Raw genomic sequence first — 15,050 nt, forward strand, 5'->3', positions numbered from 1 at the left:
TGACACACAAGGTTTAACTTTTATTTAGTAATGTTTATGTCTGACCATGATGCTGAACATAAAAATGAACAGACAGGATATTGGGATCTGGATTTGATCAGTCAGTGTCCAGCAGGTTGCTCAGGAACGCATCATGACCTGGAGAGACGACAGGACTTGTCAGTGGATGTAAAGTGATATCAGCTTTATAGATTTAAGTGTGTGTGAGGTGCAGGGGCGTTTCTAGACTCTCTGGAGGCCCCAGGCAAGAGGTAACTTGGAGGGCCCCCAGCCCCAACCAGGACCACACACATTAACTGTTAATGAATCCAAAAATCCCAAACAATTGTTGATTCAATTTTACATACTATGCCAACCCAGTCTCATATAAAACGTACCTTGGCTACGTTGGTCCAAAGTGCAAAAACATAGAGGGTTTACAATGACGGCTCTCAAATTGACTATTTTTTTCCTATTGTTTTGTGTCCAAGTTATGTGACTCTCATGTTTCCGGCCGTGAGAACAAAAAACATAGCAAATATTTCTATTATTTTAAAAATCTATATTTTCAGGCAGTCTCTGCATAAAAACGTCCTTTGATTAAATTTTTAGTGAGAAATATTATTTTCAAAATATTTGCTCAGTGAATGTACAAAATCACTCGCTTGCTTGTTGTTGCTATGTCGCTAGGGTGGTTACATTTCTATATATGATATTGGGTTGACTAGGCACAACATTCGATGTACACAGCCAGTGGCAAATGATATGGACCAATGCCAGCCGCCCCTGGGGGCCCCCTTCCAGCTCAGGGCCCTAGGCAATTGCCTGTCACTCTAAGTCAAATAATGCAGGTCTAACTCACGTCATTCAGCCAGTCCATGAAGGCAGAGGTGCGGGTAAAGACGGTGGGCTTCTTGACTTCGTTGCAGACGCGGGAGGAAACAAAGCTGGTCACACCGTGGACGAACCACCTACCATCCTGACCCATACAGTTCAGAGGACCGCCAGAGTCTCCCTGAGAGAGAGACAGAGAGAGAGAGAGATGGAGGGGCAGTATGAAGTGGTTGATCTTGTTCACATCAGGCTGTTCAGCTCTGACTGGTAGAAGTCGCTTTCCTCTCGCTGTCTCACACACATTGCATCCGGCCACGATGTCTCCTCCTGCGCAGACCATAGTGTTCTTCACGTTGATGCCCCACCAGTCGCTGCGGCTGCACACGCTGAACTCCACCACGGGCAGCAGGGCCTGCTGCAGTTTGTCAGGCATGGGGCCGTGAGCTGAGACACAGAGGACAGGCCTGTTATCAACACATGCATCTGCACTGAGACTGTCTACAGCGGCGTATAGGGAGTGTGACTTGAAACCCTATTCAAAAAAGTACCTTTAATACCTTTAATTGTCAGTGCAAGCTATATTTAGAATGGCGGAGCAGAGCCGCAAGCTGCTCAGAGCTACGCTACGGAGGCTAATGGGATTTCTTTTCTGCTATGACTATAGGGATTATGGCAATGGGGCAATTTGCCAAAATGTTGAACTATCCCTTTAACTGTTGACAGAGAGTGCCTTGGATATTTCTTCAACTATCATAATTGTCTCATCCAAAGAGCACCTCCAAGAAAATATTTTTGAGTCCAGGAAGCACTCCTGCATAGACATTTAGTTATAGTTGCTAGTTACGTACTTTCAAAAGTAACAAAGTTAATAGCTGAATTACTACATTATAAAAGTAACTAATTACCAGGGAAAGTAACTATTGCGTCAATCTTTTTTTGGTTTTTAAATAAAATGCTCAATTATGTCAAATTATTTGGACTCAGCCCCCTAACCTCCTAAACTCCTGTTTATGTGGAACTAACCAACTCACTCAGTATTCCTCCGCACAGGCACGCAGCGTTGCGTTACGCCGTTACAATCGGCCCTACTTTTTTCAGTAACGAGCAATCAAAAAAAAGTTACTGTTTCCCTGTTATAACGCCGTTACTGACAATAAAATCGTCGTTATTGACTCAAGAAGTCCCGTCACAAAATAATACACCTGTTAAAGCGTACATTTTTTTCAGTCCATGACTCAAAAACTGACTCAGTATTCCTCCGCACAGGCAAATACAAGTCCAATTGCCTACGATTCAATTTACCCAGAAAAAAATACTATCACTGGTCACTATCCAGCAATGGCAGAGAGTGCAGATTGCTCATGTCAACTGTGCTGACATTTAGTTTCATTATTTGCAGATGCAGTGACCTGCGGAGCAGAGAGTGGACAGCAGATGAGACATTACTGAGGACAAAGTGACATTACTGTAGAGGTTGCCCCAGCCGGAGATGTAGCAGGCTGTCCCGTGGGAGAGGATCTCTCCGGGCTCTGGCAGACAAGCCACACTGACGCTGTCGTTCAGGATGGGGCTCTTATCCAGCTTCAGCAGGGCCAGGTCATTGCTGCGGGTTAATTATTACTCTTATATTACAAAAAGGTCACAGTAACTTTCATGCAAGCTCAGATTGTTTTGTTGTTGTTGTTGTTGTTCTTTTTGTTTTTACAACAGTACAAGTGATAATATCATTTTTTCTTACTTTATAGCACAAGGGTAAATAAGTTACCTATTTATTTCCTTGTACATTTACTTGGTATTGAAGGTCTTTATTTACAGCTGTTAATTAACAAACAGCACATTTCCTTCTTAACCAGGATGCCACAAAAGAAAAAGATGTTTCTCCTGCTCCCAGGGAGTCGGAATCTACTCACCCGTCACCCACGCGGTCAATGTCCCACAAGGGATGGACAATAATACGCAGCACATCCCTGATCTGCTCGGTCCCCTCCTGCAGGCTCATGTCATGCTCTCCCAGCACCACGCGGTACACGTCTCCCGGCCTGTCACACAATTAAGCTCATTTATTATTACTTCCATCTCCTCCATTATTTTTTATTTCCGCTCTTCTGGACCCTATTTGTATCAAGTTAACATTGTTTCTGTGAACATGCTGCAATGCTCTGTCTCTCGCCCTCTGTCATCATCCCCAGAATCACACAGCAGCCTGTGCATCTTATCTTAATATTGTCAGTCACCAGATGCAGTGTCCAGCAGTCAGCACCCAGCGAGGGGCGATAAGAGTTCCTCCACAAGTGTGATGGTAACGGCTGCCATGTTTCACCTGCAGGGAGATCTGACGAGAGGAGAAGAGTGATGTTTCTATCTGTCTGTGTGTGTCAGTGTAGTTGTAAATAAGGGAAACGTTGAAATGTGTTTTACCTGCCAGGGCCAGCTGTGAGGGCGAGCATCCTGTCCATTCACCACTTTGCTGTCAGGCTTGACAGCAGGAGTACCACATCCAAAGACTAAACACATTTATTTTTTCAGTTATAGTAAATTAAATGCTTCTGTATTTTGTCATAATTGCACTTTTTTCTTTATTCAGTCTGATGTCTCCAGCCGAGACTAGACCATACTCACCGTACGCTCCCTGGAGCAGCAGGAGGACCAGTATCTGCAGCATGATGCCAGTTTGTGAGGTGACACACACACACACTTTAATTCTCTGGTTAGTTTGACTCTCTTATACCAACTCAGTCTGTCTGTGAAACCAAACGCAGATTACACTGACTGTCTGTTATCAGCGTCCACAGCTGATTGTAGCTGGGAAAGAACTTCCTGTTCCACAGATGCAACATCTGCTCTGCCAGGGCACCGGGCCGACCGCCACGTTCCTGCTGCTGGACAAATGGCTGGTTTAGCCAAACAAGATTGTGATGTCAATACATACATCTGGAATTGTATTTAATCAAGTAAAAAAAAGTAGAATTAAAAATGTGAGGAAATTCAATCATATCATCAGAGCCTTTTCCATCGCTGCCCCCTCCCTCTGGAACTCACTCCCCAAACCCATTCGTATCTGCACACACCTCCCAACATTCAAGACCATGCTCAAAACACACCTTTTTAAATTAGCTTTATATATCATTTTTGTGTTTTATACTGTTTTGTGTGTGTTTTATACTGTTTTATTGCTGTTTTTAATTGAATTCCACTCTGACTTTGCTCTATTTTATGATAAAGTGTCTTTGAGCATCTGTGAAAGCGCTTACAAATAGCATGTATTATTATTATTATTATTATATGTTTAGAATGAAAAATTTAAAAAGAAAAAAGAGTTTCAAGCAAGGTGGTCTTCCTCAGCAACTAGAGAAAAACGTTGCACTTATCAATTAAACATATGGGAGCCTTAATCCAGTGTGCGGATATTCTCTTTTTTCTTTTTTCTCTGATCCTCCGGCACCTGGCCTAAAATAGGAGCGGATGTGCGCACAACCTTTCTGCTTTCTAGAATGAAAAATGAAAAATGTGTGTTACTGCAGTACCTCCCTTATCGTAATACATTCATTTGCCAATTCTTGCCATTTGCTGGAGCCAATCCCAGTTGACATCTGGTGAACGAGGAGTAGGCCCTGGTCACAAGGGCTGATAGAGACAAACAACCATGAACCATCCACACCTATCGGCAAAGTTAGAGTCACTAATTAACCAACATGTTTTAGGGCTGTTGCTGCCCAGAGGACCAACGCAGGCATGAGGAGAACATGCACAGTCCACACAGCAAGGCTTCAGCCGGCTGCTCTGAGTCTCCTTGCTGTGGGGCGATAGTGAAAACTACTGCACCACTGTGCTTTTACATTACAAGTCAAACGTTTCCATCGGTTAGAAACCACCCACGAACAGTACACTTTTCCATTTGTATTAGCGAGCATCAGTGTGGCACAGAACATATCATTTATGAAAGGACCCCACGTTATTGTTTTATACCATCTGCACAGTGATCTCTAAGTGCAAAGGCAGCAGTGTAAATACTGCAGCAGATACTGTATGTTACCACAGAACAACAAAAAAAAAGAAGCTTTTCATAGCTGGATGAAAAAGGTGCTGAACATAAAAAAAAATCCTCCAGCTTGAACAAACAGAAAGTGTTCCCAGAGTGAAAGTGTTGGGTTTGTGAACATGAGAGAAGCCGTGGCAGTGAGTTCATAGAGAGAGAGAGAGAGAGAGAGGAGAGGAGCTGAGAGCAGGGGTTAGTGTCGTCAGCTGCCTCGGTGCTCAGTGCACTGCGAGAAATAAATTTTCCTCCTGCAACCACAGAACTGGATAGCTTTGGGTTACCTTCAAGAGAAACAGTCCTTAGAACAACTTTCTCTGCTTTAATAACATGTTGTAGATTCACAGAGGGGCCCGCGCTCCCAGTGAATCTGGACCCGATTGTTCACGCCTCACTCAGACACTATTCTCTCCTCTCTCTCTCTCCTGAGGGAAACTAACATCGCTCTCCGGAGAAGACAGTGCGGATCTATAAATTTCCCCTTTTAGTGAGCAAATCAAATCAATACTGCCCCAACAGCTACAAGGCTTCACTTGTTTTCTTGCCGTGTTAAGATAATTCCACTGCGAGAAGATTTATGAGGCAGACATGTGCTGCGTGTTTGCATAACACAGCAATGACAGAAGTGTGAATAATTCTGATAAGCGGCCGCGAAAGTTACAGCTCACAGTGAATTAAGCACTGATGCTGTTTACAGGAGCCCGTTCAGGTGGGAATTGTCATTTATAATGAGTGAGTGGGCGAGTGTGAAACAATAAATTCTACAAAGTTAAATACTGTGGAAAATGATCATTTAAATCATTTTAATGTTGCTAAGGCTGCTGTTATTTGTGAGACAAATATTGGATTTCACAGGGCTTTATAATTGAACTTTAACCATTTACTGTACAACATCACAACAATTTGTAAAAAGAATATGTAAGTCTAGACCAACAGACAAACTGACAGGCATGGAGTCACGAGTAAAGAGTCAAGTCTACTTTACTTTATCAGATATGTTATTGCTGGATCATATTAGAGTATATACCATTGTATATTTGGATTTTATGGTGAAATGGCTGGAAAAAAAGTAGTGTTGTAAAATTATATGAGCTTCTCCTTTAACATCCAGCATCTGTAACTCTTATACTGTTTTTTCTTTCTTTCTATCAAGACATTGTTCTGCTGAACCACGTAAATCAATATTTCCAAGGAGAAATACAGTTAGGCACAGGAGCGAGTCAGCTCTTTATTCAGTGGTCGCTCAAGACAGAGATAAATTATCTGGGACCAGCCAGCGCAGTTTAAGGCCAACTATATTTCTCCTAAGGTTTTCAGATATGTCAGAAATCTGACTAGTGCAGCCTGGAGACGCAGGAAATGCTGCCAATTAGCCCTATGAAACATAAATCACATTTTACTGCTCTGTCACATCAAGTGGCCAATATTCAGTTTCCAGTCACTGAGAAGAAGAATATCAGCCGTTAACGGCGGGAGCGAAATAGGCCGAATAAATGCACAGGATGTGTAACCTCTCATGATTTAGTTCATGACATCACCTTTCACCACAAGGGAGGAGAAATGTGAAGCATGAACGTGTTATTATTTTGTCAAAATCAGACTATACACCATTATTTTTTTCTTCCACTGACTAATAATATTTTCCATAATGGCAGAATATGCATTTTGAAGGAATGGTTCAGAGACTATGGGAGGTATGATTAGTTTCATGTCACTATAGTAGGCTATATGTGATGCTTCAGGCAGCAGACAGTTAGTTTTTGTGTTTAAGGTGTTGTTTTAATGGTTTTTGTATAATAATACATTTTATTTGTAGGGCACCTTTAATGGCAGTCAAGGTTGCATAATGTATGAAGTTAACAAGTAAAAGGGATCATGAGTTTTAGAATAGATTTTCAGTGTGTTTGTTGGTTTTGAACAAAGTCAAACTGTGTTTTTCAGTGTTTGTTGTCTTGTGCTAAGCTAATGGGGTACTGGCTTTAGCGTCATGCAGTAGGCTTTTCCTCAGACAACACAGAGGAGTCACAGAGGTGGATAGGACCAGGATTAATTCAACAACTTCTTTTTCTTTCTTTCTTTTCTTTTTTTTGTTGAGACAAGTTGACAAAAATTAATTCTCGCTACGTCCAGCAGATAGCCAGTGAAGGACCAGGGGCAAAAAATGAACCTGGCTCTGTGTGGAGGAATACTGAGTGAGTTGGTTAGTTAAGTAAGTAATTTTGACATATTTAGCATTTTATTTAAGAAAGTAAAGCAATAGTTACTTTTCCCGGTGAGGAGGTAGAGTGGGTCGTCCACCAACCGGAAGGTCGGTGGTTTGATTCCCGGGTCCCCCAGTCCACGTGTCCTTGGGTAAGACACCGACCTCACACTTGCCCTCCGATGTATCATCGGATTCATGAATGTGTGTGAATTAGCCTCCAAGCCTGTCTGCGCACAGAGGTGTATGAATGCGTGTGTGAAAGGGTGAATGTGACAATACAGTGTAAAGTGCTTTGAGTGGTCCAAGTGACTAGAAAAGCACTATATAAGTGCAAGTCCATCATTTATAATGTAGTAATTCAGTTACTAACTCAGTTACTTTTTTAAGCAACGTGCCCAACACTGGTTGTCAATCTATGCCTCTCTTTGGCTCCTTTAAGCCATTATACAGTGCAGTGTGTTTGAAGTGGATGGTTGCTGGTGATGGAGAAGCAGAGTGAAGTCTGCCTCAAGCCTCCAGTCAGAAGCACTTATATCTGCTTGCGTTCTTCAGGTTGGTTTGTTGACGTGCCGTCCTGTTCTCTGTGAAGAGTAGAGCGAGGCTCTGTGAGGCTGCCGCTCTCCTCCGTCAGGATGGATGAGACGGGTTTAATCTAATTATTGCAGCAGATGTTGGGTCTGTGCACATTTTGAAACATTTACTCAGCCATGAAAACTTTAGTGAGTCATTTTTTTCCCCCCCTCGCGATGGCCTATTTCACACTTTGCTGCACAATCTTTCTCAGCTGACGGCTGCTCCACTGGAGGTTAAGTGCTTTGTTGAGTGGGATCTTAGCAGCCGAGAAGTGTCTCATTTCAAATTCATTTCTTACACTATACATGAGGAATTAGAGGAATGTTAAACATCACTGCCGTTATCTGTGTGTTTTACATTGAGCCGTCACTTTACATTTGGATCCACTCGGCCACAGTTGTCAGGTTTAGGTCAGGTCAGGCTCACCGGGGGATGTTCGCTAATGAAAAGTGATATTTAAGCTTGTTGTTGTAAGGTTGAAGTCAGGGCTATAGAATCAAAGCCAAATTTGTTTTTCCTTTGACTGTCTTGTTGTGATTGTAGAATAATGGCGGGGGTCATTTCAGGAGGAAGAGCGACTACAAAGTCGGCCCGAATGTCTTTGTTGTCCGCCGTGGGCCCTCGAGCCAACCAAACAAAGAAAGAAGCCACTCATAACAAAGTAATTAGACCCTGTTCTGATGATTCGCATTGATAGATGAAGGAAACCCAAAATCCAAATAATCTCTCTCCCCCTGTGGGCTGAGCAGATGGAGCTGCACTCGTTCCATCGCTCTCTCTTTCATGATCCAACCTGAACACCTTTCATTCCTGCCGGCCAGTTCAGAAACAGTGAGCTGGCCTCGCCACTCCTGCTTTGACACTTCTAATTTTTGCTTCACTGCCTCCCTCTGTTTACCTCCTCTTCCTCTGCCTGCCTGCCGCCTAACTAAAGCCTTGTCGGTCAAATTAAAAACAGTTTAGCCTGCTGCACTGGCTTTTATCAGGAGCCGATTCGCAAAATGCTTTGGTCATGTGCGACAGAGGCGCAGTGATTTTCTGGCTGCGGGCCCTGATGTGATACAATCATTTTATTAGAGGGTAAAAAATGAGAACGTTTTATTGAGAAGAGGAGCATCTCAGCACACAGAGAAGAGAACTGACAATGAAACACAAACTAGACACCACAACAACCGAAAGTGACTCCATGAACGTGTGAGATTTGGGAGCAGCACTTTTAGGCGCTAACATCTCGGCGGTTCCACCTGGTTACTGTGAGATTTAATTGAAGTGAACAGATCCATAGTTCAGGGTCAAAGACATCAAAAGGAAATCAGTATAATAAGGCTTAACTTAACGTTCTAATGGCTGATGACCCCAAAATTGACTGTCGGGTTAGATTAGACAGCTCAGTGCCTAACACTAACCTACTAGAGCTGAAATGAAATATGCTACTGAATTTGACTTTCAAAGGAGAGACCTCCGAGATGCCAGCAGGAGGATAGTGACGGAGAAACAGCAGACGGAGGAAAGCGAGAGACGGTCTTTAGTCCTCTCTCCCACAGAGGCTTAAGTTTCTTGGCTGTGAGTGATGGACAATAACAAGGAAACTCTCCCTCCCTCACACGATCCCTCCATATTTCATAGTTATGTGTTGTCAAAGTGTTGCTTTTTTTTTCTTCTTGTAACATTTAGATCCCTGCTATTAGACTTGAAATGAAATGGAAAAACCACATGCGACCACAACAACATTTCAAACAGTCTTGGATTGTCAACATGAATATTCCAATTTTTAAACATTTATTTTGCGAGCCATGTCAGCCAGACTGCAACCTCCCAAACCTCTGTGTGCGTGCGTGAGCAGAGGGGGGGGTTTCTGCTGAAAGAGACCATTTAAGTGCAAATATGTACACTTACAGAACGTATGTGTTAAGTCATTAAAAGCATACTTAAACACTTGTAGTGTAAGTTGTAGTGTAATCGTATAGCAAATGGCTCACTTTCTGAATTTTAAATCTTTTCATTTTCTTTTTCTACCGTGTTTTTCCAGAGGTGTCGGCCATAATGGGGCCACTGACCAGCCTGAGCTCACCTCACACTCCCCCTGACACCTGCAACAGCCCTGAAAATTGGCAGGCGGCTGTGGTTTAATATACTGAGCCGTGAAGAGTTCATAAATCTCCTGCAACCCAGCTAATGGCAGCTCTGAGGCCAGTGAAGAGAAGGCCACGGTTAGAATAACAGCTTTACTTATTGATATCCTGCATTTCAAAAATAAAGATATCACACAAAGTGCAATCATGCTTGTGAAAACTGTACAATAAAAATGGACAAATGAAAAACTACTGCTATGTAGTTTAGAGAATGTACTGTAAAGCACACACCTACACATTGTCTCGCCTAAAACCAGTACACAAAGTGAACGTGTGTAACTCTAGCTGACCTTGGAGTCACATGGCCGGCTGCACAGACGTGTTAATGAAAGTGACACGCACTCGGCTCAACCTGAAACCCGAGGCTTAAACAAATACATACAAATCACTTCTCTGATGTGTCCAGCACCACCTCCACAGTGCCCGGTCTCACAGCCGCCATGGGAACCAGCGGCCCTGCCTCGTCCTTACAGGTAAATACACCTGTATATTTATAATTTTATGCAAACATTATATAAATATTGTCACAAAGCTGTTGACATAAAGTTGGAGCCCGCTGAACGCCGGTGCCTCTAGAAACTCACAGCGACGCACAAAGAGCTCTCTGTGCAACCTGTAAGCGTTCGCACATGCTCTCACACTTGAACAACCGCGCGCTCGAACACATACACAGACATTGTGTCGGAGCCTCGCTGCCATTAGCGTTTGTGTTTGCGCAGCGGCTCCGACTACAAGCTGTTTTCTTTAAGTTTTCGAACAGACTTCTGATTCCTCCTCTAAATATTTAAATATCTCCACGTTCATCTCGTGTTTCCCAGGTGGATTTATTTTTATTATTCTAAAAGAATAGTCTAGTGTGAGTCAGGGGTCACCGGTGTGGTGGTGAACATGCCATTTTTTTCCAAACACAAGCTGAGTGTGTGTGTGTGTGTGTGTGTTAGGGCCCATGTGCTAGTGATTTCAGCTCTCTCCTCTGTGTATGCTGGGATGACAGGGGCTGAGGTCTGGGCGGCCCGCTGCCGGCACCACCACTGTCAACAAGGGCACTTGATAAAAAGAAGGTGGGTTGGCTGCTGATTGGCTGTTGTCCTCGCAGAGGTCCAAAGCCGAGCAGCGAGCCAGTCTCCTAACGCAGACTCACAGGGTTACACTGAGGACAGGCCTGCAATGTCTCTGAGTGCAAAATATTCCATTAAGTGAAACACGCTATGGGCTTTCCTGTTCAGAGTCAGACAAGAAGATTGATACCACTCATAAGTTTGTCTATAAATATAAAGCTACAGTAAGAGGGTGGTTAACTCTGCTTAAAGTTTAGCCTAACATAACAGCTGGAAACAGGGAGAAACATCTAGCCTGGCTCTGTCCACATCAATAAAAAAGGAAATTCACCATCTAGCACCTTGAAAACACACAGTCTCGCTGTAACCACGGGGTTCCACTTGGAGAAATGCAGCTTGGTGAAAGTGAGGAATGTCTTTGTGCATCCTAGTCCCAAGTACATTCTTCAGTATCTAAGCCCCTCCCATTTGAGTCTTCACTGATCAATCACTGCCCTACACCTCTAGCCAATCAGCCGTCAAACTTTAAAATCATTCTTTTTCTCTTTCTGCTGTCTTTTAGAAGACAACATGAACAGTCTCTAACTCCACCTTCTCCACCTCAACCATGGATGTCAGTCCATCTCCAATCAAACCCTCCAGTCAGGAGGTGTCCCATCCCTGAGCTCCATCCCTCATCACCACAACCAGTGTCTAAACCCCAGCAGAGGGTTTCTCTAATGGGAAGGATCTTAAACCAGTGGATTGTTTGTTTCCATGGTGGTTGACTCCCTGACAGAGTCTAAGCACCAAAATGTTCTTTTTAATATTCACCATACATTTTAAATTCTCATTCTTCCACATTTTAGTCCATCCTTCCTGATTAAAACAGCTCTACGTACGACCCCCAAGGAGCCATTACTACTGATTAATACTATTTCTGAAAGAGCAGAAGACAGTAAAAAGCATAGTTTAATATTATTGGAAATATGCTTATTCATATTCACATTCTGAGATATGAGATCTAATGAGTATACCAGTCTGTAGAGTCGGTAAGAAAATGTTACAAAAGTCTCTAGCTTATCTAAGTTTAGTTTAGCTTAGCTTAGCTTTAGCTTACTGTTTGGTTTTGGTTCTAATTGATTGTTTTTTCTTTTTCTTTTGATGGTGCTACAAACATACAAAAGTATATTTCCCTAGATATTAAACATATCTTTTATGACAGGACAAAGCAACTATTTGAAGACGTCTCCTTTTTAAAAAAAATGTTTCTATGATTCCTCCTCTATAGCTAAATGCTAGTGGTCCTGAATGCACTAGGCTATTGTTTGCCCACGTTAATGCTGAATCTCAGCCTGATTTATATTTCATGTAATTCCGGTGGCTCCATTTGATGGAATGAGTCAGTTTGTTTCCCTGAACCAGGGCTGGGAGCAGGTGCAGACTCCCTCTTGGACCTCTGAGTCCAGGATGTTGCTGTCTGTCTAAAAAGGTTTCTCTGGTGTTTGTCTCGATCTTCCAGACAGAATTCACATCAGACCTGTTGTGGCCCATTCGTCTCCTCACGGATCCCTCTCAGACAGATTCCTCTGAGGTTATGTAAGTCCTTGGGTGTGAGGAAAAACTTCTCCAAATCCCACTGGATGTGCACGGGGTCATCTGATTAGTGAATGACACGCTGTCCGTCTGAGGAATGTTATGACAGGATCCGCAGCCTTTTTAGCGCCGAGCATATGTTCCAAATTACAGTGTGAGCGGTATTAATCTTTTCTATTACCAGGGACGTAGGAGGTGTGAACAGCAACTTCCACCAAAACACTGGATTTATTATGATAGCCGCAGCTTATTCGTTCTCTGGTAGCTGCTCATGTTCAGATCATCAACATCAACACCCGCAGAAGTGCACCTGCTTTAATGTTTAATGGTGAATAACATTACGCATTTGTTCACACACAGCATAGGAAACAGACACACACAAACACTCCCCATGTGTTTGTCTTGGATGATTTCTTCAGAGTTCATCCAGAGGGGGGCACTGTCTCAAAAGGCATCAGGCCTCACATCGCCACCAACTTCTCTCATGTGTTGTAGCTCTGTGACTTTTAGTGAAAGCTTGTTCAAAATACAGGAAAATAGTGCAACTTTCAAAACAAACATGACTTCAACTGGCTGGATTACAATCCACTGACAGCAGAAACCTCCTGTAGGTGAAACAGATTGGACTCTGACACCTTGCAGTAAACTCTTTAAAGAATATTTGCTGTCCAAGGTAGAGACCTCAGAAATGTTCTCTAAAACCGTCACAGAGACGTTGCTTTATAAAACATCCAACCTGATTCTGTCAGAGGGAAACCACCAGCTTTGCAGCTCCTAATGTTTGATGCTTAGGAAGAAACTCGAGCTCTGAATCACACAGTTCTTATTTATGAGGCTCAAGAAAAAAAAAATCTTTTTTGTTGTTTAGTTTCTGTTTTTATTGAGGCAACAGGAGAAGGCCCAAAGAGGCCTGACCTCATCATAGTTCACAGCTCCTGTCTTCGTGTGGCTCACATTTTGCTCTTTTATTGTGCGTCTGTTCCTGGTTTTTTTGGCGAAGCGCGCTCACGCTCTGCGCTCTGAGATCATATTTGGATGTCAAAGTAACAATCCTCCCGAGCAGCGTGTTGAGAATGTCATTGGGAGTTTGTTTTCACGACAACCAAATTTCATCAGCTTCATCCGTCTTTAAGAGGTTTCTCTTTCTTGTTCTGTTGGAACTGATTGTGGCCCCAGAACCAGAAACCCAAGAAGGTCACCCTGCTTCACTGAGCTTATCAGTGCAGGTGGTTTTGGTGGTGTGGGAGGCCGGTGAACAGGCTCCAGTAGATGGTAGTAGTGGGTAAGTCAACATGGTGGTTTCTGCACTGCAGAGGGTATTTGATATGCATTTATCAAAGTGACAGGATTTAAATACATATTTTACATTGTAATGATCAAATCCAGTGAAATGTCTTCCTTTACTGTAGCATAGAAGAAACCAAACCTGAAGATTAATAATTCACTTGTTGTGTAAACAGAGCACAGGTGCCTGGAGGTGACGACTGAGTGGCTAATTAAAGAACCTGTAATCTTTTCCCTACTGTGTGTGTGTTTGTGTGTGTGTGTGCGCACTAGATAGACTTTAGGTAAAGACGGACATACACCCACAGGTTATCTGGTTATAGCAGCTTCTCACAACACTGTGTTCACTATAGTTCTAACAGCAGATTCATGGAAGTACTGTAACTATACAGTGATTCTTTCAAAGCTGCTTACTGAGGCTGAAGATGACACATGAGGATGTGAGAGTGAGCAGTTGAAAGCAAAACAAAGAGCTGAAAGATGCTAAAACCCTTTGTATAAAAGTGACTGGAACTTCCAGGGTCTGATGATGATTCTCACAAACAGCCCTTTAATCATTTGATCCACTGATAATACAAAATATTCATTAGAGCAGCTCTAATTGACCAGAAATAAGGTTTAATTTGAGTTTTTGTCATGGTTAGAAATGCATTACAGCCCACTGAACAGACCTCCACATGCTTCATATCAAACATTTAGAAAATCATGGTGTGTGTGTATGCATGCCATGCGTGCATGTGTATGTGTGTCACATACATGTGTGTGTGTGGGTGGGTATACAGACATAAATATGTGAATGTCCTTATTGAAAAAATTGAGAAGTTTTTTTTGTCTTTTGTTTCTGGACAGTGTGCTGCTACAGTACCTAAATGTAAAGAGATGTGCAGGCACATGTACTGCCTGTCTGTCTGTCTCTTTATGTTAGCATAAAATTAATAAATAAATTATTATAAAACAAAAGAAAGAAAAAAATCATAGTTTTGTTCAGAACAAAAGAAACCTCCTCTGGTGCTGAGCTCAGTCTTCACAGCCGTGGCTCACCTGCGAATGTTCAGATGAAGAACTGAGCAAAGAGCTGAGTGTTTTCATAAGTTAATGATTTCCTCTGTGAGGGAAAACACGCACACAGGAAACTGGATTCTTCATACCTGTTACCATGCCCATGCCGCTCAAAGCCTAACTCCGTTTCAGGCTCATGTTCTTCCAATTTTCTTTAAAGGCGGCAAATCCAATTGATACTGTTCCTAATTAAGATAAAAGAGTCAGTTGTTTTGGTGTGATGTCATCACTAACAGTAATGAAATTGTCCCAGTGTGGGGGATCTGTTAAAAGTTTAACACAGATGAAATTTACCCAGAGTATATCTACAAAGATGTTGG

The 15,050-nt window shown here is 42.7% G+C and overlaps 1 protein-coding gene across 1 annotated transcript; it reads right to left on the minus strand.

Moving 5' to 3' along the window:
• LOC146988294 (chymotrypsin-like elastase family member 3B) lies at positions 1 to 3,483 on the minus strand. Its single transcript, XM_085773481.1, has 8 exons — positions 3,433 to 3,483; positions 3,232 to 3,317; positions 3,048 to 3,145; positions 2,724 to 2,852; positions 2,280 to 2,416; positions 1,115 to 1,257; positions 842 to 994; positions 1 to 138 (listed from the first exon to the last, which is right to left on the minus strand). The coding sequence occupies exons 1-8, from the start codon at positions 3,473 to 3,475 to the stop codon at positions 121 to 123; spliced, it is 807 nt and encodes a 268-aa protein (XP_085629607.1). The 5' UTR covers positions 3,476 to 3,483; the 3' UTR covers positions 1 to 120.
• Positions 3,484 to 15,050: the final 11,567 nt, after the last annotated feature.

This window comes from Trachurus japonicus, chromosome 4 (genome assembly GCF_045865225.1).
Source record: "Trachurus japonicus isolate A0001 chromosome 4, Traja_1.0".
NCBI lineage: Eukaryota > Metazoa > Chordata > Actinopteri > Carangiformes > Carangidae > Trachurus > Trachurus japonicus.